At 39.5% G+C, this 24047-nt stretch overlaps 1 protein-coding gene across 1 annotated transcript in view; it reads right to left on the reverse strand.

The window, feature by feature from the left end:
- Positions 1–24047, reverse strand: part of RRM1 (ribonucleotide reductase catalytic subunit M1) — a 43855-nt gene that overhangs the window by 18173 nt on the left and 1635 nt on the right. Inside the window, exons 2-8 of the mRNA XM_008019950.3 lie at positions 18474–18562; positions 14326–14503; positions 12144–12244; positions 9999–10058; positions 8041–8080; positions 7617–7779; positions 972–1113 (exon numbers count right to left, since the gene is read on the reverse strand). Of these exons, the coding sequence (XP_008018141.1) occupies positions 972–1113; positions 7617–7779; positions 8041–8080; positions 9999–10058; positions 12144–12244; positions 14326–14503; positions 18474–18562 (773 nt within the window). The remainder of the gene's footprint in view (positions 1–971; positions 1114–7616; positions 7780–8040; positions 8081–9998; positions 10059–12143; positions 12245–14325; positions 14504–18473; positions 18563–24047) is intronic.

Raw genomic sequence — 24047 nt, forward strand, 5'->3', positions numbered from 1 at the left:
GCAGTAGCTATATCGGGCAATAAATAAGGTAAAAGGAGATTCTCAGCAATAAGTGGACTCTAGAATGATGTTAAGAAAATAGAGACTCCTATGACTAGAAGACACTTCATCAAATTCTTTAAATAACCCTTCTGATCCCAACACAAGCCTTTAAACAGTCTAGAAAGATAAGTGAGCAATGGCTCACTCTACCATTGTGTAAAGTACTGTATATATCACAGTACCTCCAAAACACAACATAATGGAATAATTTCCTTCTGGAACTTTATTCTACAGGGTTAGATATTTTCTTCACCTTACAGAAAAGGAAACAAACTCAAACATAAAATAACTAACTCCAGGCCACATTACTAGTTAAGTAAAATCCAGGTCTATGTCAAAACCATTATCTTTACTCCCAATGAATAGTAAACTAACAAAGGGCTGAAGTTTACATCATAAAGTGTCAATGCATAAATCTTGTATCCTGGCTCTACCACATATTAAGTGATTGATCTCAGAAAGTAGCAACTTTCTAAGTCTCAATTTCCTCACTTGTAAAATTAGACAATGGCACCTTTATTCACAAGGTTATTTTAAGGAATAAAATTCCTGGCATGAGTCTATAATCACAGCCAACTCATAGGGTTGTAGTAAGGGTCAAATGAGTACTTCATGTAAAACATTTATAACAGACTTAACATACAGTAAGCAATCAATAAAGGATAACTGCTCTTATTACTGCTAAAATAAGCCAGAATTCTAAAACCTGAGCTAAAAAGGATTCTAGAAATTATCTAGTCAAATCTAAACGTTTAATAACATAGATAAAAATGAAGCCAGAAGTGAAATGACTCACTCCAAGTCATATAGCCATTTAGTAATTAACAGAGACCCAGGACTCCCAAAAAATAGCATATGCCCTCTCAACCATAAATCTGGTTGCTTTTAGACTTGAATCCCCTTTTAAAAGCCAAATGGCAGAAACTTACCCCAGCAATGTAGCTGCCAGTAGCCCGAATACAACTCACAGCAACACCAATTCCTCCAGCAGACTTAGAAATCAATGCACATTGCTTTAGAGTATCATAAATGCCTTCAATGCTGTCATCTTTCATACTCAGAAGAAAACAGCTACGGGGAAAAAAATGTCTCAACTTAGAGCAGGGAAATGAAGCAGTCACAAAAATGATTACTCAACACGAAGACACTAAGGCAAAAAAAAAAAAAACGGTTGAAGTTTAGAAAGTTCCTAAGTATTTTTCAAAGAAGAAAACCCACTTTACTGTACATGACACAATAAAACATATCGAAATACCATTTTAAAATCATCTTGCTGCCTCCTCTAGATAGTAAGTAAATAAGCCTAGGAGGAAGTCTTATAGATAAGTCTATAATATTAGCTTACATTTCCACCAGACTGCAAACGTGCCATTTTCACATTTTCTCATGCATATTCATAAACATGCGTCACAATCTTTTCAGGTTGTTAGTAAGCCAAAAAAAATAAACATTTATGAAAATAATCTATCCAATAGTCAACCAATTCTTTGATATGTCTACCAAAATTATAGCTCCTTTACAGTCTTTTTAAAGACAACCCCTTTACCTCCACTTTGGATCTCATCCTACTCCCCACCTTAGGAACCTTACCCTATCAATAATCTCTTCACTTCCCTGAATATTCAATCATGCAAATGGATTCTATCTATTGACTAGGTGTTCAATATTCAGACATTCAGAAAAATATAGAGAATGATGTAACAAATACTCTGTACTTGCCATCTACCTCAAAAAATTAGACACCACAAATATAGCCTCACTGCAATCCTCTAACATTTTTAAGAATTTCTATTATGACATTTTTACAGTTCTACACTTAGAATTTTTCTGGTTGCATATCTATTTATCATTCCGCAACTTGTTTTAATTCAACATTGTTTTACAGAAATTAATCCTTTTGATACATGCAAACAAACTTTATTTTCATTGTCATAAGGTATTCTGTTGTATAAATATACCAATACATTTGTCCCATGTGCCTGTTGATGAACATCTGGATTATTTCCAATTCATCTGCAATTCCAAACAATGCTGCTATAAAAATTCTTGAACACATCCCCTTGTGTTTATCTCTAAGGATTTCTGTAGAATATAAACCTAGGAGACGAACTGCTGGGTCAAAAGATATATACATGTTTCACTTTACTAAAGATTCTCCAAAGTGGATGGACAAATCTATTTCTAGCAATGTATGAGATTTCCTTGTGCTCCACATTCTTGTCAATACTTGGAATTGTCAGCCTTTCCATTTTTATCAAATACATATACACACACACACACACACACACACACATATAATTTTCATTTTCCTATTGCACAGTGTAACATCTCAGATGTTTATTAGCCAATCAAGTTTCTTCTTCCATGCATTATTTGTTTATAGCCCTTGCCCATGTTTCTATTTGGCTTTCTGTTTTTCTTTTCTTTCTTTCTTTTTTTTTTTTCTGAGAAAGGGTCTAACTCTATTACCCAGGCTGGAGTGCAGTGGCATGATCACAGATCACAGCAGCCTGGACCTCCTGGGCTGGAGCGATCCTCCCACCTCAGCCTTTCAAGTAGCTAGAACTATAGGTGTGCACCACCATGCCTGGCTAATTTTCTACTTTTGCAGAGACAGGCTCTCACTATGTTGCCCAGGCTGGTTTCAAATTTCTGCCCTCAAGCCAGCCTTTGCTTTGGTCTCCCACAGTGTTGTAATTATAGGCAGGAGCCACTGCACCTGGCCTTGTTTTTCTTATAATCTCTCAATAGTTAACACATTGCAAATATCTTCTCTCAGTCTGAAACTTGTTTTTTGGGGTTTTTGTTGCTGCTGTTGTTGTTGTTTTCAAGACGGAGTCTCACTCTTTTGCCCAGGCTGCAGGCATGATCTTGGCTCACTGCAAGCTCTGTCTCCCAGGTTCAAATGATTCTCATGCCTCAGCCCCCTGAGGAGCTGGGATTACGGGCATACGCCACCACGCCGGGCTAATAGTTGTATTTTTAGTAAAGACGGGGTTTCACCATGTTAGCTAGGCTGGTCTCAAACTCCTAACCTCAGGTAATCCACTCACCTTGGCCTCCCAAAGTGTGAAACTTGTTATTTGACTTTGTTTTTGGTTCACAGAAGTTTTTAATTTTAATGTAGTCAATTTTTCCAATGTTTTGCTCTATGGTGTTTTGCTCTGAGGTCATACTATATATTTTCCTGTTGAGATGTAAGTGGAAGTAGCCCAGGCGCAGTGGCTCATGCCTGTAATCCCAGCACTTGGGAAGCCCAGGCGGGTGGATTACCTGAGGTCAGGAGTTCGAGACCAGCCTGGCCAACATGGAGAAACCCCGTCTCTACTAAAAATACAAAAATTAGCTGGGTGTGGTGGCGCGTGCCTGTAATCCCAGCTACTCACGAGGCTGAGGCAGGAGAATTGCTTGAACCCGGGAGGCAGAGGTTGCAGTAAGCCAAAATCATGCCACTGCACTCCAGCCTAGGCAACAAGAGCAAAACTCCAACTCAAAAAAAAAAGGTAAAAAGGGCCGGGCGCGGTGGCTCAAGCCTGTAACCCCAGCACTTTGGGAGGCCGAGACAGGCAGATCACGAGGTCAGGAGATCGAGACCATCTTGGCTAACACGGTGAAACCCCGTCTCTATTAAAAAATACAAAAAACTAGCCAGGCGAGATAGTGGGCGCCCATAGTCCCAGCTACTCGGGAGGCTGAGGCAGGAGAATGGCATAAACCCGGGAGGCAGAGCTTGCAGTAAGCTGAGATCCGGCCACTGCACTCCAGCCTGGGCGACAGAGCAAGACTCCGTCTCAAAAAAAAAAAAAAAAAAGGTAAAAAGGTAAGTGGAGATATTAAGAGTCACAATGTCTACAACTCACTTTTTTTTTTTTTTTGGAGGAATCCCTCCAGAGGTTTTGAGGGAGAATCTGTTCCTTGCTTTGTACAGCTTTTGGTGGCTAATTGCTCTCCTTTGTGGCCACATGACTCCAATTTCTCCCTCCATCTTTACATCACTTTCTCCTCTTCTGTACGTTGTTATCTCCCTCAGCCTCTCTCTTACAAGGATACTTTTGATTGGATTAAGGGTCCACCCACATAATTCAAGATAATCTCCCCATGCATGTCAAAATCCTTATCATACCTGCAAAGACCACTTTCCTTATCAGGTAACGTTTACAGGTTCCAGGAATTTGGACCTGATATTTTTGGGCAGTCTTTTGCTCTTTCACATGAATTTTAGAATCAGTATGTTGAGATTTTGACTAGAATTACTTTGAATCTATATTTTAACTTGGGAAAAACTGACATTTTTATAAAATTGAATCTATTCCATTCATTTGTTATTTAATATCCTTTAATCATGTCTTAGAGAAATTTCTAAAAAACTTAAAAAACCAGGAATGGTAGCTCACGCCTGTAATCCCAGCACTTTGGGAGGCCAAAGAAGACAGATCACTTGAGGTCAGAAGTTTGAGAACAGCATGGCCAACTTGGTGAAACCCTGTCTGTATTAAAAATACAAAAATTAGCTGGGTGCGATGGCACACGCCTGTAATCCCAACTGTATGGAAGGCTGAGGCAGGAGAACCACTTGGACCTGGGAGGTGGAGGCTGCAGTGAGCCAAGATCACGCAGCTGCACTCCAGCCTGGGCAACAGAGTGAGACTCTGTCTTAAAAACAAAAAAAAAGCCGGGCGTGGTGGCTCACGCCTTTAATCTCAGCACTTTGGGAGGTCGAGGCGGGTGGATCACGAGGTCAGGAGATTGAGACCATCATGACTAACATGGTGAAACCCCGTCTCTACTAAAAAAATACAAAAAAATTAGCCGGGCGTGGTGGCAGGCGCCTGTAGTCCCAGCTACTGGGGAGGGTGAGGCAGGAGAATGGCGTGAACCTGGGAGGTGGAGCTTGCAGTGAGCTGAGATTGCGCCACTGCACTCCAGCCTGGGTGACAGAGCAAGACTCCGTCTCAAAAACAAAGAAAAACAAAACAAAAACAAAAACAAAAAGTCAATGATGGACCACATATACGACAGTGATCATCCAATAATCTAAGGTTAATTTATTATTGAAGAAAATATTTTTAAAATAAATTTAGTGTTTCATACTCTTTTTTTTTTTTTTTTTTTTTGAGATAGCATTTCATTCTTGTTGCCCAGGCTGGAGTGTAGTGGTGTGATGTTGGCTCACTGCAACCTCCGCCTTCCAGGTTCAAGCAATTCTGCCTCAGCCTTCCAAGTAGCTGGGATTGCAAGCGCCCGTCACCATACCCAGCTAATTTCTGCATTTTTAGTAGAGACAGGGTTTTACCATGTTGGCCCTGTGGTCTTGAACTCCTGACCTTGTGATCTACCTGCCTCAGCCCCCTCAAAGTGCTGGGATTACATGTGTAAGTCACCGTGCTCAGCCAGGCCTTCATATTCATTCACCACTCACTCACTAACTCAACCAAAGCAATTTTCAGTCCTACAAGCTCTATTCATAACTGTCCTATACAGATGTATCTTTTTTTCATCTTTTTTTTTGGAGATGGAGTCTCGCTCTGTTGCCCAGGCTGGAGTGCAGTGGCGCAATCCTGGCTCACTGCAACCTCTGCCTCCCAAGTTCAAGCAATTCTCCTGCCTCAGCCTCCCGAGTAGCTGGGACTATAGACACACACTGCCATGACTGGCTAATTTTTTAATATATATTTTTTAGTAGAGACAGAGTTTCACCGTGTTGGCCAGGCTGGTTTCGAACTCCTGACCTCAGGCAATTCGCCCGCCTTGGCCTCCCAAAGTGCTAGGATTACAGGCATGAGCCACCGTGCTCGGCCCATTTTTTATCTTTTATAGAGTACTTTAACTGTGATATGTTTGGATACATGAATACTTACCATTGTATTACAAAGGCCTACAGTATTTAGTACAGTAACATGCTACACAGGTTTATAGCCTACGAGCAGCAACAGGCTATGCCATATATCCTATGTGTGTAGTAGGCTATACCATCTAGGCTTATATAAGTACACTGTATAATGTCTGCACAAGAAAATCACCTTACAACACATTTCCCAGAATATATCCCCATCGTTAAGTAATGCATGACTGTAGGTTAAGACTTAATTTTCTAACAGCTAAAGTACGGAAACTTAACTGATTGATGTATATTGAACTTATATCCAGATATTTTGCTGAAATCTTTTATTTCTAATAATGTGTCTGCAGATACTCTTGAGTTTCCCATGTAAAAGTCATTTCTTTCAATCATTACAGTTTTCTTCCCTGATTTCCAATCTTTTCTTTTTCTTATTTTACTGTGCTGGCTCAGCCTCCACTAACATGCTGAAAAAAGGGATGATACATCTAGGTTTTTATTGGATATCTTTTGCCAAATTAAGGAAGTTATTTTCTGTATTAATTTTGTTAAAGTGTTTATTATGAAAGAGCATTAAACTGCATAAAATGTTAATGCAATGAATTACATTATTTTTGACATTACCATGTTCTTGAATTCCTGAAACAAACCAACTTGATAATGGGTATTTTTTTTTTTTAATGTATTACCAGCCTGTTCGTGTTCCTTTTCTCAACAAATGGCATCATGATTAATCCTGTTACTTACTGTATCCATAAATGCAAGAACCACTGTTGACCCATATTCTGTCAATTTGACAACCTAAATATCTTTTATATATAATTTTATCTTAATCAAGGTATCACTCTGTTGCCCAGGCTAGAGTGCAGTGGCATAATCATGGCTCATGGCAGCCTTGAACTCCTGACCTCAAGTGATCTTCCCACCTCAGCCTTCCAAAGTGTTGGAATTACAGATGTGAGCCACCATGCCTGCCCCTAAATATCTTTTGATCTATCTGCTTCTGTCAATTTCTACTTTCACCTCCCTAATCTAAACTACCACAGTTTCTTATATAAACTGCTATGAGAGTCCCCTAACTAGTTCTTGGCACTTACTTTCTTTTTAAAACAACCTTATTGAAATGTAATTCACACCAGGCATGGTGGCTCATGCCTTAATCCCAGCACTTTGGGAGGCCGAGGCGGGTGGATCACCTGAGGTCAGGAGTTCGAGACCAGCCTGACCAACATAGTGAAACCCCATCTCTACCAAAAATACAAAAATTAGCCGGGTGTGGTGGCAGGCACCTGTAATCCCAGCTACTAAAGAGGCTGAGGCAGGAGAATTGCTTGTACCCAGGAGGTGCCAATGCACTCCAGCCTGGGTGACAGAGTGAGATTCTGTCTCAAAAAAAAAAAAAAAGAAATATAATTCACAAATAATATAATTCCCCATTTAAAGTGTACTACTCAACGGCTTTTAATATACTCATAGAGTTTTGTAACCATCACCACAATCCAATCAATTTTAGAACATTTTTGTTTTAAGCATTTGCCTTTTCTCCAAATCATTTACCACATTACAGTCAGAGATCTTTCCAGAATCTAAATCTCATTTAATCAGAGCAGGCAGCGATTAAAAGTTCATTAAATTATTTTTTATGTGATGAACTGCCCAGTTTCTTCAGGTCAAGGTTTATTTCCCTACTCAAAACACATAACTAGAAAGTTGTGGATGTACTCAAAACACCTACCTAGAAAGTTGTGGGCGGTTGGTACCAGCATTGAAGAGAGTGGGAGAAGCATGAGTAAACCACCTCTCAGAAAGAAGATTGTATGTTTCAATTGCTGCATCAATGTCTTCTTTGTGGATCCCAACAGATACTCTCATCAACATATGTTGTGGTCTTTCAGCCACTATAGACAAAATAGGAGTTTTCACATGATGAGACATGTCAGAAAAAGTAGGTTGAGATACATATTTGAATTTTAGAAAAGGATACCAAAAGGAAACTAGAAAAACTTTATACTAATAAGCAGGACAATTATCCACAAACTAAACCTAAAGTCCAAAATGTTATCTGGAGTCTAAGTAGGAATATTAAGACTTATAGCTCAAAGCTATATATTCAATATAATCAGTAGAAAATGTAACACACAAACATGTCCATTTCTCACCTTTTCCATTGATCTTCAACAAATAAGACCGCTCTAGCGTCTAGAAAGAGAGAAACAACAAAAAATTTTCAGAGCACCGTTTTTAAGACGCAGTGGATATATCATCCACTATAAGACAATCTCTTTAAATCTTGGCCGTTTCTATAAAATTTCAAATGAAAAGAATAGCACATTTACTCTTCCTAGCTTCATCTGGAACATTATCATTGGCACTTTTTTTTTTTTTTTGAGACGGAGTCTCGTTCTGTTGCCCAGGCTGGAGTGCAGTGGCGCGATCTTGGCTCACTGCAAGCTCTGCCTCCTAGGTTCATGCCATTCTCCTGCCTTGGCCTCCCGAGCAGCTGGGACTACAGGCGCCCGCCACCATGCCTGGCTAATTTTTTTTTTCTATTTTTAGTAGAGACCATGTTAGCCAGGATTATCATTAGCACTTTTTTAAAAAAAACTTTTTAAAACATTCTGTAGACACATGGTCTCCCTGTATTGCCCAGGCTGGTCTCGAACTCCTGAGCTCAAGGAATCCTCCCATCTCAGCCTCCTCACTGGCACTTTTGTTTCGGCAGAGACTGCATGAAAATTTCTGGAAAAAGTCAGCTCTGTACACATTAACAGCAGAAGTTGTAGTATTCTTCATCATCATCATCAACATCAAAACAGCTAACACTTAAAAAGTGCCTGTAACAGACTAGGCACTAATCTAAGCAACATCTACACTCGTTTAATCCCCTGAAGACTCTTCATGGGGATTAAATGAGCAACATATACATCAGGGATTCTTCAGGGGATTAAATGAGTATATATGTTGTTTAGAGCAGTGCCTAGTCTGTGACAGGCACCTTTTTTTTTTGAGACAGAGTCTCACTCTGTCACCCAGGCTGGAATGCAGTGGCGCGATCTTGGCTCACTGCAACCTCCATCTCCTAAGTATAAGCAGTTATCCTGCCTCAGCCTCCCAAGTAGCTGGACTTACAGGCATGCACCACCATGCCCAGCTAATTTTTGTATTTTTTAGTAGAGAGGGCACTTCACCCCGTGGTCCAGGCTGGTCTCCAACTCCTGACCTCAGGTGTTCAGCCCACCTTGGCCTTCCAAAGTGCTGGGATTACAGGCGTAAGCCACCACGCCCAGCCTGTTATAGGCACTTTAAGTTGAAATTTAAACTAAATTGGCCGCAGTGGCTAATGCCTGTAATCCCAGCACTTAGGAAGGCCAAGGCAGGTGGATCACCTGAGGTCAGGAGTTCAAGACCAGCCTGGCCAATATAGCGAAACTCTGTCTCTACTAAAAATACAAAAATTAGCTGGGCGTGGTGGTGTGCGCCTGTAGTCCCAGCTACTCAGGAGGCTGAGGCAGGAGAACTGCTTATACTCGGGAGACAGAGGTTGCAGTCAGCCAAGATCGTGCCACTGCACTCCAGGCTAGGTGACACAGTGAGACTCAGTCTCAAAAAAAAATTTTTTTTTAATTTGATTTGTTGTTGAAATTCTATATTCTCCCCATTCTAAAAAGGAGGAAACAAGCACAGAGAGATTAAATAACTTGCTAATAAGAAATAGAGCAGAGACTGGAATTCAGGTGGACACTGACATTCATGTTCTCAGTTACTACACTATACTATATACTATACTATACTATACTATACTATACTATACTATACTATACTATACTGCCTATCAACGCAAAAATACTTAGAATGCAATGAAACACTTATGGTAATTTATCTGCATAACTCCTCAGGTAATCCAGAAGTAATATGTGGAAAATTCAAAAATTGCAAATAGATAAGCTACCTTTGCCTTAATTCAAACCACCACTGCTACCTTAACCCCACTAACTCCACAGGTCCACCCCAACTCCAAACAACTTATGGCCTTGATAACTATCATCAAAACATAAATAAAATCCTGTATTTCATGATTTAAGTACAAGTCCCCAAATACTTGAAACTCGTTATTTACCTTAAAGCCAAAGTAATTGTAAGAGAAATCTCGGTCATAGATAATGGCAGAATTCAGGCGCTGATACGGGTGAAAAAGAATGCACAATTAAATTAAAATAATTACTTATTTTCACAAAATCTGTTGTCTCTCAGCCCTGACTCCAGAACTAAAATCAACACAGATAACACTAAGCATTATTACTGTAGAAGTCCATCTAACATTCTAAAAAAAAGAAACAATATATATAAATTAAGTATCCTAATTAGGTTTAAAAATATGTATATTACAACACTAGAAGATAATACATAAATATATGTTGTGAGATTAAATTTAATTTTCCAAACTTTCACTATTATGTTTATAGTATGTTTTGAAAGGGGGAAAAAACATGAGCATAAATGGGACTATATTATCATCCTTAAACATGTTTTTAGATTACTATTAATCCAAAAGTATTGTTACTACATATTTACTAATATATATATGTATTTACTTCAAAAACTAGCCTACCTCAAACTGCATATAACAGTATATGCAATAAACAACGACAAGAAGCAGGCTTACGTTAATTCTGAGGCTCTTCAAAATCTATGGTCCTTTAACAAGTTTCAGACAAACCACTATTGTAACAGTAAGATTTTATAGCGTAACTGGTCATTATTACAGAGTTTTAGTAGGCTACAAAGCCATTCAGAGGAAAACAAAAGCAATAACGTACAAATAATCATTTTTGATAGAAAAAAACGGAGCCAGGTTTTCAAAATACTAACAGTGTTTCTACATAATGATCCATATCTAAGGACTAGAAAAACCTATATGAAAGCTTGCTTTCCTTCTCTCTTAAAATTTTAAGGCCATCTTTGTTGCCAAAGGCAGGTATGGGCTCAGTATGAATATTACAGAACTGAAATACTTGACTATCAATAGACATATTTTTAGACACAGGTTTGATGCTGTTGCTGTATTTTTGTCTTCACCTTGTCTTCAAGATTACACAAATTAACAATACACAAACAACTCAGTTTTCTCCTAGTCTCTTTAACATCAGATACATGTTTAGAGAGACAGTCAATTAATCATTCTTTTTTTTTTTTTTTTTTTGAGACTGAGTCTTGCTCTGTTGCCCAGGCTGGAGTGCAGTGGCATGATCTTGGCTCACTGCAGGCTCCGCCTCCCGGGTTCACACCATTCTCTTGCCTCAGCCTCCTGAGTACCTGGGACTACAGGCATGTGTCACCATGCCTGGCTAATTTTTTGTATTTTTAGTAGAGACGGGGTTTCACCGAGTTAGCCAGGATGGTCTCAATCTCCTGACCTTGTGATCCACCCACCTCGGCCTCCCAAAGTGCTGGGATTACAGACGTGAGCCCCCTCACCCAGCCTAATCATTCTAGTACCCAAAGTTAAAACTGGTCTCTAACCTGTCCAGATATACATGGTAAATAAATCCTGTGTGTAAAAGGGCTGGTTAGGCTACATCTTTTCCCTTCTGTCCTCTGGCATCTAGTTAAGAAAGCGGTTCAAACACAAGTGGATAATTTTTAAGCTGCTGAGCATGAGCTTGTAAAATTTTACCTGAGCAACCTTTTTGGGAGTCAGTTTGGCAATGCCTATCAAAATTTTGAATTCACATACACATTGGCTCAGCAATTCAACTGAAGGGATTTATCTTACAGATATATTCATCTATGGGCAAAACACCTACCATACAAGAATATTCACTGCAGTGAAAAGATGAAAACCAAATATTGATCACTAAAGGAATTCTTACACATACATACAATGACAATATATCTATAAAATGGAACATTATACAACTATTATAAAAAAATGAGTAAATTCATAAAGGCTGATAGAGAACAAACAAGATATACTTACAAGTGAAAAAAGTATCAATGAAAATAGTATGCACAGTACAGTACCACTGAAAATAAAAATATATATGTACACACACGTATGCACACACATGTACGTACAAAATAGCTCCGGAAAAATACATTTTAAAATGATAAAGTTGTTTCTAAAGAGGAAAATCAGGAATCAGGGCAGGAAAAAACAGAACTGTATTTACCTGTATCTTTTGTAGTGTTTAAATTTTCTAAAATGTGTGCAATATTAAAAAAGACTATCAAAAAATTTCCACCAGAAAAGTGTTATACATACATCTTTATTAGCCAAAACAATATCCAATGTTGACTTGGCCACCATAGGAGAGTGTTTGCCATTATGTGGATTTATGTAGTTATAGAGGTCTTCCATCACATCTAAAAAATACAACAAAAAAAGAAAATATATCAAGACCACTTAACAGCTAATTCAATCTTTAGGTAACAGTTGAAAACAGTAGTTCTCAACCCTTTTTTTCATCTCAACCCACCTCAATATCTAGCATGTAAAGTGCTCAATAAACACATACATGTTGAAGAAATATGTAATGCCTCATTTAAAGAAACAATCTTCTAGAGTTAAAGTGATTATAAGCTCTTGTAGTTTAAAATAGATTCCTGGGCCGGGCACCGTGGCTCACGCCTGTAATCCTAGCACTTTGGGAGGCTGAGGCAGGCGAGTCACGAGGTCAGGAGATAGAGACCATCCTGGCTAACACGGTGAAACCTCGTCTCTACTAAAAATACAAAAAATTAGCCAGGCATGGTGGCACGCGCCTGTAGTCCCAGCTACTCGGGAGGCTGAGGCAGGAGAATGGCATGAACCCGGGAGGCAGGGCTTGCAGTGAGCCGAGATTGCACCACTGCACTCCAGCCTGGGTGACAGAGTGAGACTCTGTCTCAGAAATATAAAAATAAAAATAAAAATAAAATAAAATATAAATAAATAAATAAAACAGATTCCTAAGGCTGGACAGTGGCTCACATCTGTAATCCCAGCTCTTTGGGAAGCTAGCCACCCACCTCAGCCTCCTGAGTAGCTGGAATGACAGGCACACACTACTATACCTTGTTAACGTTTTTAATTTTGGAGAGAAAGGGTCTCACTATGTTGCCCTGGCTAGTCTTGAACTCCTGGGCTCAAGTAATCCTCCTGCCTTGGCCTCCCAAAGTGCTGGGATTAGGCCCACCATGCCTGGCATAAAATTTTTAAAAACTTTTTTTTCCTTTTTGGCTCCCGATAGGAAACAATAAAGATTTTTTAATCTCAGTCTACCAGCTGGCTTCTTATATATTGAACAAATTATTTAACCTTCCCTTTCCCACATTCCCTGAGCTGTAAAATGGTAGTGATGAAATGAAGAGTTCGCATCTAGTGAGAAAGGAACAACTGTAACATTTTGTTTAACCCAAAACTTGTCAATAAATATTATTCATTTTTCCAACCATATCACCACCAAGTGCCTAACAACAGGCTTTAAAAAAGAGAGAGGGAGAGGCCAGGTGTGGTGACTCACGCCTGTAAACCCAGCACTTCGGGAGACCAAGGAGGGCAGATCACCTCAGGTCAGGAGTTTGAGACCAGCCTAGGCAACATGGTGAAACCCCATCTCTACTAAAAATACAAAAATTAGCTGAGCGTAGTGGCAACTGCCTGTAATCCCAAGCTACTCGGGAGGTTGAGGCAGGAGAATCGCTTGAACCCGGGAGGCGGAGGTTTCAGTGAGCCGAATCATACCATTGCACTCCAGCCTGGGTGATAAGAGCAAAACTTTATCTCAAAAAAAATTTAAAAATTTAAAAAGACAGAGAATAAAAAACTTAAAGAACAAAGATACATCAACTCTTTTATACAGCAGATAGGCAACATGGAGAAACAGGAAACTGTAGTCCACTCTTTCCCACTAATTTACATATTTGCTATTTATTTATTTATTTATGAGACAGAGTCTCACTCTGTCGCCCAGGCCGGAGTGCAGTGACATAGGCTCGGCTCACTGCAATCTCTGCCTCCCGGGTTCAAGCAATTCTCCTGCCTCAGCCTCCCGAGTAGCCGAGATTATAGGCCCCCGCCACCATGCCCAGCTACTTTTTTGTATTTTTAGTAGAGATGGGGTTTCACCATGTTGGCCAGGCTGGTCTCAAACTCCTGACCTAAGCAATCCACCTGCTTGGCTTCCCAAAGCACTGGGATTACAGGTGTGAGCCACTGCACCCGGTCTATTTTATAATTTTAGATTTTTCTTAAAACGCAGAGATGGGGTTTCGCTACATTGCCCAAGCTGTTCTCAAACTCCTGGACTCAAGCAATTTGCCTGCCTTGACTTCCCAAATTGCTGGGATTTGAGGTATAAGCCACCCCACCTAGCCATATTTGCTTCTTTAAACAGTCAAGATTTCTACTACCCTTATTACTTTTCTGAGAATACTGAATTTTTACTTTTTCACCCAAGACTTACCACTGAACACTTTCTTTGTTTCTTTGTGTAAGTTAGAGACAGCAATCCTGGCTGCCAGGATAGCATAGTCAGGGTGCTTAGTAGTCAAGGTTGCAGCTGTTTCAGCAGCCAAAGTATCTAGTTCCACTGTGGTGACCCCACTGTACAAGCCTTGGATTACTTTCATGGTGATCTGAGCCTACAAAAATAAAACCAAGAATTACTTGAGCTTTCCCAAGAAACAATAGCTTCCTTAAAAGAGTAATTAAGAAAACCATCATGGCCAGGTGTGGTAGTACATACCTATACTCCTAGCTACTCAGCGGCTGAGGTGAGGGGATCACTTAACCTTAGCAGTTCATGACCCTATTTAAAAAAAAAAAAAAAAAAAAAAAAAAAAAAAGCCAGGCGTTGTGGCTCACACCCATAATCACAGCACTTTGGGAAGCCAATGTGGGAGAATGGCTTAAGTCCAGGAATTCGAGACCAGCCTGGGCAAGCTAGGAAGACCCCCCCCCCACTATCTCCACAAATAATAAAAAAATTAGCTGGGTGTGGTGGTACACACCTGTGATCCCAGCTACTCAGGAAGCTGAGGCTGCAAGGAGCTGTGATTATGGCACTGTACTCCAGCCTGGGCGACAGAGTGAGACCCTGTCTCAAAAAAAAAAGGAAAGAAAAAAAGAAAACAATCAAATTCACATCACAATATAAACGACAGGTTGGGCACAGTGGCTCACACCTGTAATCCCAACACTTTGGAAGGCCGAGGTAGGAGGCTCACTTGAGCGCAGGAGTTTGGGACAAACCTGAGCAATATAATGAGACCCTATCCCTACTAAAAATTAAAAAATTAGCCAGTCAAGGTGGTAAGTGCCTGTGGTTGCAGCTACAGGGTAAGCTGAGGTGGGAGGAATGCTTGTACTGGGGAAGTCAAGGCTGCCCTGAGCTATCTATGATCATGGCACTGCACTCCAGCCTGGGCAACACAGTGAGACCCTGTCTGAAACAAAGAACAAGACAATTTACTTATCTGAAAAATTATCTTTCGGAATGGTGGGCAGTGGGAAACTTAGTAATGAGAATGCACAACCCAGCAGAACTACAGAAAATGTATACTACATATAAAATGAAGGTGTTATTTAAAAAAACCTAAATATAGCCTTTAAATCAATTAGTCTCACAGGGAAATAGCTGAAAACATACTAATGATTCTATATTTCCCTATTTTCATTCAAATTCTCCCAACAGACTAATGATTCTATATGAGTGTTTCACCATTTTTCATTCAGATCCTCCCTAAGTGATCAGGGCTCCAGCTTCATACTTACTTTTCCCAAATTCCATATAAGGATAAGTACAGAAAAGCAAATGAATCAAACTTTAATCATGCCAATTAAAGGAGAAAGAAGTATAAATTAGGTTTGGGGCTGAGTCATGATAATTTAATGACTACTCTTTCTTTAGCACTTCACAAATTACAAAGTGCAACCTCCACCCCTGGGGTTCAAATGATTCTCAACCAAAGTTGATCAAAAATTATCAACTTTGATAATCTCTGACATTTCATAATCACTTTGTGAGATGATTATTACTATACCTATTTTACATTAAGGATCTGAGGCTCAGGTTACTGGGACTTGCCCAAGGTTATATTATTATACAAGTCTTCTGGCCCCAACCCCATTAAACCTCACTGTATTTCACTGTTTTCAAGGCCACATTGTAAGTTCATTTTTAAGACACGTAATGCACAAGGTATTAGCATACATTTTTAAGAAAAACAAATTCTAAGTTGTTAGTGTGTGTGTTTATTGAATCTTTAAGAAACCACTTAATCCAACAGAAAATAAATGTATTTCCCAGCTGAACAATGCATACCCCCCTCAAAAAAAAGGCACATACATGTGTAACTATTTTAACAGTCTGCAATCTATTCTAATTATAATATAGCTAAACCCAAGTTGCTCCCGATCACTTTCTTCCCAGATCCAGTAGATAAGGTGTGTTCAGTATAAGAGCAGTGAAGTCTTCTAAATAGTTTCTAGAGTAATATGGCAAACAATTAGAACTCAGAATAAAATACCATCTGTGTGCTAACTGTGCTGTGCCAGATCTAACAGCATACACAGTTTTACTTTTTTTCTTTTTGAGACAGGGTCTCATTCTGTGGCCTATGCTAGAGTACAGTGGCACAGTCTCAGCTCACAGAAACCTCAACCTCCAGGACTCAAGCGATCCTCCCACCACCAAGTAGCTGGGACTACAGGCATGCGCCACCATGCCCAGCTAATTTTTGTTTTTTTTTTGTTTTTGTTTTGTTTTGTTTTGTTTTTGTAGAAACAGGGTTGAGGGAAGGCACAGTGTGGCTCATACCTGTAATCCCAGCACTTTGGGAGGCCAAGTCGGGCAGATCACTTGAGGCCAGGAGTTCATGCCTGGCCAACATGGCAAAATCCTGTCTCTACTAAAAATACAAAAAAAAATAGCCGGGCGTGGTGGCACATGCCTGTAATCCCAACGGAGGGAGGCTGAGGCACAAGAATCATTTGAACCCCAGGGGCAGAGGCTGCAGTGGGCCAAGATTGTGCCACTGCACCTGGGCAGTTTCACCACGTTGCCCAGGCTGGTCTCAAACTCCTGAGCCCAAGCAATCTGCCTACCTTGGTCTCCCAAAGTGCTGGGATTACAGACGTGCACCGATAGTTTTTCACCAGAATCTACCTTAGGAAGTTTGAGGATGCTGCAACACTCCTGTGCTCTAAAATGTACTACTGCATGAGGCAATAGAACATGTGGGAGTGAAGAGACCTAGGTGCTTCTCCCTATACTCCCACTAACTTAAGTCACTTCCCTCTCTCTTTGGAACTTTCTTACCTATAAAACAAAGATGAAATGGGATGGGCTCTCAAGGTTCATTCCAACTCTAACATTCTACTATTCTAATTATTGTCCTAAGTCCTCAATGTAAAAGAGAATTTACAATAAACATATTTTCAAGATGCATAAAATCATTTTCTCTTGACCAAACTTACTTTGGTCAAGTGGCTAATTAGATATATGTCAAGCACTGAGGATATCACGACAATAAGATACACAGCCCATCCTCAATTCTAGGGTAAGATAAAGACCTATAATTAATTTCCATGTTATATGATTAAAGCTATGAGATGAGCACAGGTTTTACAGCAGTACAGATAAGATACCTAAATAAGGAGATGGAAATATGGGTGGATTTGAAGAAAAGAGTTCTTAGAGATTCTCATTTAAGGAAGATCATTTTAGAAGTCAGGTGGAAGACGAGTTTGAAGAGGGCAAGATTAGAGGAAGTCCAGGACACTGCAGAGACCGCAGAATACAGCCCAGATAACTGATGAGAGTCTAGAATCTAGAAGTTATAAAGGATAAGGAAAAAAGCAGAGCAACTCGTTTATGAATAGTTTGTTCTTGACTTAAATATTGTCCATGAAATCTACTTTATATTACTTAAATCTTTTTACATAAATAACAAAAAGCAAATTTTAAACCAGTTCCTACCTAAATAACCACAATTCCAAAACAAACTTTAGGCTTCCCCCTTTTTTTTTTTTTTTTCAGAGGGAGTTTCGCTCTGTCACCCAGGCTGGAGTGCAGTGGCACGATCTCGGCTCACTGCAACTTCCGCCTCCCAGGTTCAAGTGATTCTCCTGCCTCAGCCTCCCAAGTAGCTGGGATTACAGGCGCCCACCACCAGACCCAGCTAATTTTTGTATTTTTAGTAGAGACAGGGTTTCATCATGTTGGCCAGGCTGTTCTTGAACTCCTGACCTCAGGTGATCCGCCCACCTCAGCCTCTCAAAGTGCTGGGATTACAGGCGTGAGCCACTGCGCCTGGCCTAGGCTTTTCCACTAATGAATAAAACAATTTACTCAAGGAAATATCTGATATTAAATGTTAATATCAAATTTTCCTCTTTACTCACATTCATAGTTCTCTGAAAAGTGAGAACTCACAGGACAGAACCAAAATTAAGAAAAAAAAATGTTTTAAGCAATGAATTCAAATTTTATATCAAAGGGCATAGCCAGAATACCAAAGTATATCAGGTGAGTGAAGGTCCAGGAATAAGAGACAAATGGAAAGAAACACATGAAACAAGGAACCCAAGATAAAAACCATATTTACTTACAGGATCAACAAAATCCATATTGAGTCCATAACAAAGCTTCTGGATTCGAGATGTAATTTTGTCAAACATGACTCGCTCTTGGCGGCCATCTAAAGAATCAAATCATGTTAGCAATTATTAAATTCTGTTAGCAATTATTAAGACTACAATGTCAAAGAATCAAATGTAATTAACATGTAAATTGACCAACATGAAATGCTATTTCACAGATAAGATTCAGGCCCCCTCAAAAGATTCATGACGAGATTGTCTTCTCTGATGTCACCTTCAAAGAGTATGAATTCTATACATACAGATATTTACAGATAACTTCCTAAATTCCCCCCAATCCCACATTGCAGCCAAAATTACCCTTTAAAAGTTAAACTCAGAATCATACCATTACCTCCCTCAAAACTCCTAATAGTGGCTTCTTATCTCCAGAATAAAAGTCAAAATTGTTAAAAAACAATCCACAGGCCAGGCGTGGTGGCTCATGCCTGTAAGCCCAGCACTTTGGGAGGCCAAGGCAGGTGGATCACCTGAGGTCAGGAGTTCTAGATCAGCCTGACCAATATGGTGAAACTCCGTCTCTACTAAAAATACAAAAAATTAGCCAGGCGTGGTGGCAGGAGCCTGTAATCTCAACTACTCAGGAGGCTGAGGCATGAGAATTGCTTGAATCCGGGAGGCGGAGGTTGCAGTGAGCTGAGATCACGCCACTGCATTCCAGCCTGGACAACAAGAGTGAAACTCCATCTCAAAAAAACAAAAAACAAAAAACAAAAAATCCACAGAATCCTATACAACCTGTCCTGTGCACCCACCTGCCAATTTCACCTCCAACTCTCCCACCTTCCTTCCTTCCTATTCTACCTTGACAACCTGGCCTTCTTGCTATAGATCTCCTTTAGGTCTTTTGCTCAATGTCATCACCTTCTCAATGAGGCTTTCCCTGATGATTCCATTTTAAATTGCAATGCCCCAAATAGGGCCCTTGCTCTTCTTATCTCCCTTCCCCTTCTGTGCTTTTTCTCCATAGCGCTTATCCCATCTGACATACTATATATTTTACCTAATATTTTTCATGATTTTGGACTTAGATTATATCTTTGTCCTTCTAGACAAAAAGTCTTACTACTCTTAGTTTAACCTCAAATAGTAGCTCATCCAACCTTTATTTATTCTTACCAGGAATAGTGAATATATCAAACCACCAAACAGCCTTAACCCTAGGCAAGCCACAAAACATAATCAGTCATTTCACAGATCTTCATTTGTAGAAAGGGGTTAATTATTATATCTATTCTACTTGCCTCATCAGTTTACTGTGACAATAAAATGAGATAAGGTAAAAAGTGCTTTTGTTGTAACAACTTTGGCATAGTTACAACTATGATACCTCATTATAAAATAAAGCTGCTCCTATGGGGAAAAAAATCACAGTATGTGATACACAATAGGCACTCAATAAATATTAGTGTCTCACACTGATTTAGTTTTTGTCTCCTTTGTGCACCCACAATCCATTGTAACTATAGGCTGAGTATCCTTAATCCAAAATTCCAAAATCCAAAACACTCCAAAATCCAAAACTTTTTCAATGCCAACACAATGTTCAAAGAAAATGTTCCTTGGACCATTTCAGATTTTGGATTTTCTGATTAGGGATGCCCAACCGGTAAGTATAATGCGAATATTCCAAAATCTGAAACAAATCCAAAATCTGAAACACTTCTGGGCCCAAGCATTTTGGATAAGGGATACTCAACCTGAAGTAACCAATAAGAAACATGTTAAATATATTTACATTTGGCCCTCTCATTCACATCTGTATTCTCAAATTTAGTGCCTAGAACAAGGCAAGTTCTCAAACATTTGATGAAGAATAAATGAACAATAAGACATCGCTATTAAACCATTATCACTAGAACAAGTTGTTTTTTCTTCTACACTGATATATTAGCCCTTCTCTTTCTGATCACCATTGTGATAATTTTCTGATTAGGCTCACATTTGCAGCATTTAACTCTGGAACAGGGTAAATTAACTGGCTGGCACTGGGACTGAAACCTCAGTGCTCTGGCAATTGGAAAACTAAGCAGGCAGGTAACCACAAAGCAACATTAGCGTTCTGCAATTACACACGGAGTGGCGGGGGAAAGCAACTTAGCAAAAAGAAAATTCTGCAACTGCCAGAAGTTCTGAAGTCAATCAGGAAACTGACAAAAAAAAAAAAGTGCATTGGTAATTAATCTTAACTCACACGTGAGAATAGGAGGCAGACTAAAGATCTAAAGGTCCAATGACACGCGGTTCTCTATTCTGTCATTCCACTTGGTTAGTTTTTCAAGCCAGATGTTGATTTTATCACATCAGTAATCCCTGCTTCTCACTGCCTACATTATCCTCTTCTCTCAAGCAAAGTCTTTCTTAGTTTGGCCCCAGATCTCTTCTACTGTTCCCTGTGAAATGTAAGTCCCAAGAAGGCTTCCCATTCCCATATCCACATCATTGCTTATACCGTACTCTGCCTAAAAGTTCCTCTTCCACATTTCCATACATCTAACTCCTGAGGCAGGCGGATCACCTGAGGTCAGGAGTTCGAGACCAGTCTAGCCAACATGGTGAAACCCCATCTCTACTAAAAATACAAAAAAAACACAATGAGCTGGGTATGCTGGCAGGTGCCTATAATCCCAGCTACTCGGGAGACTGAGGCAGGAGAATTGCCTGAACCCGGGAAGCAGAGGTTGCAGTAAGCTGAGATCACACCACTGCACTCCAGCCTGGGCGACAGAGCGAGACTCCATCTCAAAAAATAAAAAATAAAACAAAAAATCCTCTAGCATACTAGTGTGATTTCCTCTTGACTATAAACTGTCTTTCATTCTTCTCTCTTCAGGAAGATGTCCCTAATCCTGTAAGACCAAGGATGCGTGCCTTTTCCACAAGATACAAACTTTGTAATTTCCTCTGCCGAGAATGTTCAGGCCACAGATCTCACATTACTAGCTCTTAGTACTATTTAGGGTTCAGCTCAAATGTTGGCTTCTCAGAGAAGCCTTTCCTGGCTACCTAATCCAAGGTTATTTTCTCATTCATCTTTATCACATGATCCTGTTTTACTATCATCTCATTAATCAGTATCTGAAATTAACTGATTATGTTTACTTATTTCTTATATACACTTACCACTCCCACCCACACCAAGTTGTAAACTCAATGAGAAATGTAATTTAGCTTTGTTCACTGCAGAATCTCTAATGCCTACAACAGCTCCTAGCACAAAGAGATGCTAAATAAATGCTTTATGAATAACTGAATGAATGGCCTCTACTGCCTATACTTTACCTCTCAGAGTATTTATCATATCTTATCATATTACTTCTTTATTTGTCTATCTTTCTCGATTGATTGTAGGATCTTTGGAAGCTGGAACCATGTCTGCCTACTCATCACAGGAATCCCAGTACACAGCACAGTATCCACACACAGAGTTGTAAAATAATATAGCAGGCTGTGAATGGAATAGGAAGGAAGGAAGGAAGGAAGGAAGGAAGGAAGGAAGGAAGGAAGGAAGGAAGGAAGGAAGGAGGAAGGAAGGAAGAGGGGAGGAAGGGAGGGATAGGGAAATAATCTGGAATAAAAGAAAGATTAGAGTGCAAGTGGATGCTTTCGAAGACATTATTTCGTAAACTTTTGTATCATTTTATGTGTATCCACATATATACACGTATGTCTGTAAAACGTTTTGTTTTTTACTGCGAGTTACAATCCAAAGTTTTGAAAATACTACACTAAATTCCAAAACAGTTTACAACTCAGTCAGCTACTTTGTCATTTACTGCAATGGTTCTCAGTGTTTATTTTTTTAACCATAATCTCCTTGAGGAATGATATTATCCCATTAGGAAAAACAGCTCAAGATAGCAGATGAAAAAAACTCATCTACTATTCTCTTCTAACAATTTTCATATAGATTGTTCCTAAATCCCTAACAATTTTAAGTTCTTTAAAGACAGAGCTGCCTTCTCCATTACTGCCCTCACAGTGTTTAGCAAGACATTAGCACATTCAGTAGGTACTTGAAAGTCAACTTCCAGTTGCCCTTCTGAATAATTATATTAAAAATAACAAACCCTAGCTGGGCATGGTGGTGCACATCTGTAGTCCCAGCTACTGAGGAGGCTGAGGCAGGAGAATCTCTTGAACCCAGGAGGCAGAGACTGCAGTGAGTTGAGATCATGCCACTGCACTCCAGCCTGGGTGACAGAGCAAGACCCCATCTCAAAAAAAAAAAAAAGAAAAAATTAACAAAAACTATAGGAGTTAGTCTGATATTTCACTGACATGCCAAAAATAAGAGGGGACAAAAAAAGTCCAGAAAACCAAAAACCCTATGCATATTAAAAAAACATAAAAATAAAATATAGAAACATAGAAATATAAAAAAAATAAAGAAAGAAATCTAAGTACATGTTGTACATTAACAACTCTTGCTGAATGCTACAAACGCAGAATCTACAGCATGAACCATCTGGATCAAATTATGCTCTATGAAGGAATGAGAAACAAAATAAGCTGTGCTTTTTAGTTAGTTGTATCTAGCACTTTTTTTTTTTTTTTTTTTTTTGAGACAGGGTGTCACTCTGTCGCCCAGACTGGAGTGCAATGGCACAATTTCAGCAACCTCTGCCTCCCAGGCTCAAGCAATTCTGCTGTCTCAGCCTCCTGAATAGCTGGGATTACAGGCACAAACCACTACCGTCCAGCTAACTTTTGTATTTTTAGTAGAGACGGTTCCACCATGTTGGCCAGGCTGGTCTCAAACTCCACACCTCGAATGATCCACCCGCCTTGGCCTCCCAAAGTGCTGGGATTACAGGTGTGAGCCACCACTCCCGGCCAAAGTAGCACTTTTTAAACAACAGTATTTAGAAGTAGACTCAAAATGTTAAAAATTCAACACAGAGTTGAATTTTATCCATTCTGGTCATCTAAGTCCATACATTTTCAATTTATCTTTGTTACTAACTTATCATAAACCATCCTAAACATCTCTCCCATATCTAATGATTTAAAAAATAGATGCTCAAGCCAGGTGCGGTGGCTCCCAGCACTGTAATCCAAGCACTTTGGGAGGCTGAAGTGGGAGGATTGCTTGAGCCCAGGAGTTCAAGACCAGCCAGGGTAACATAGCAAGACTTCGTCTCTAAAAAAAAACTAATAAATAATAATGTAAAAAAATAAAAATACAAAAATAGATGCTTAGCTCTCACTCTTAGGAATGGATCAATAAAAGATTTTGCTCTTTGGTCAGCTAAAATGGGAGCTAGGAAAATTCAGAGAATGATGTTCTCAAGATACCAAAAACAAGAAGGGCCACTACTGTCCACCTTTCCAACTCTTGTCTGTAGTTAAACCAATCTGGACATTGGCTGTACTTAAACCAAATCAACTACCTGCTTATTCGCAGCACTCATCATGTCCTACATTTTGATACAATTATTTTCTTTCATTCTTTAAGAATCTATTCACGTCAGGTCCTGTGCTAAATGTGAGCAGAAAAGTCTCCATCTTGCTTGTATTCCC

The sequence above is a fragment of the Chlorocebus sabaeus genome, chromosome 1 (genome assembly GCF_047675955.1).
Source record: "Chlorocebus sabaeus isolate Y175 chromosome 1, mChlSab1.0.hap1, whole genome shotgun sequence".
NCBI classification, from domain to species: Eukaryota; Metazoa; Chordata; class Mammalia; order Primates; family Cercopithecidae; genus Chlorocebus; species Chlorocebus sabaeus.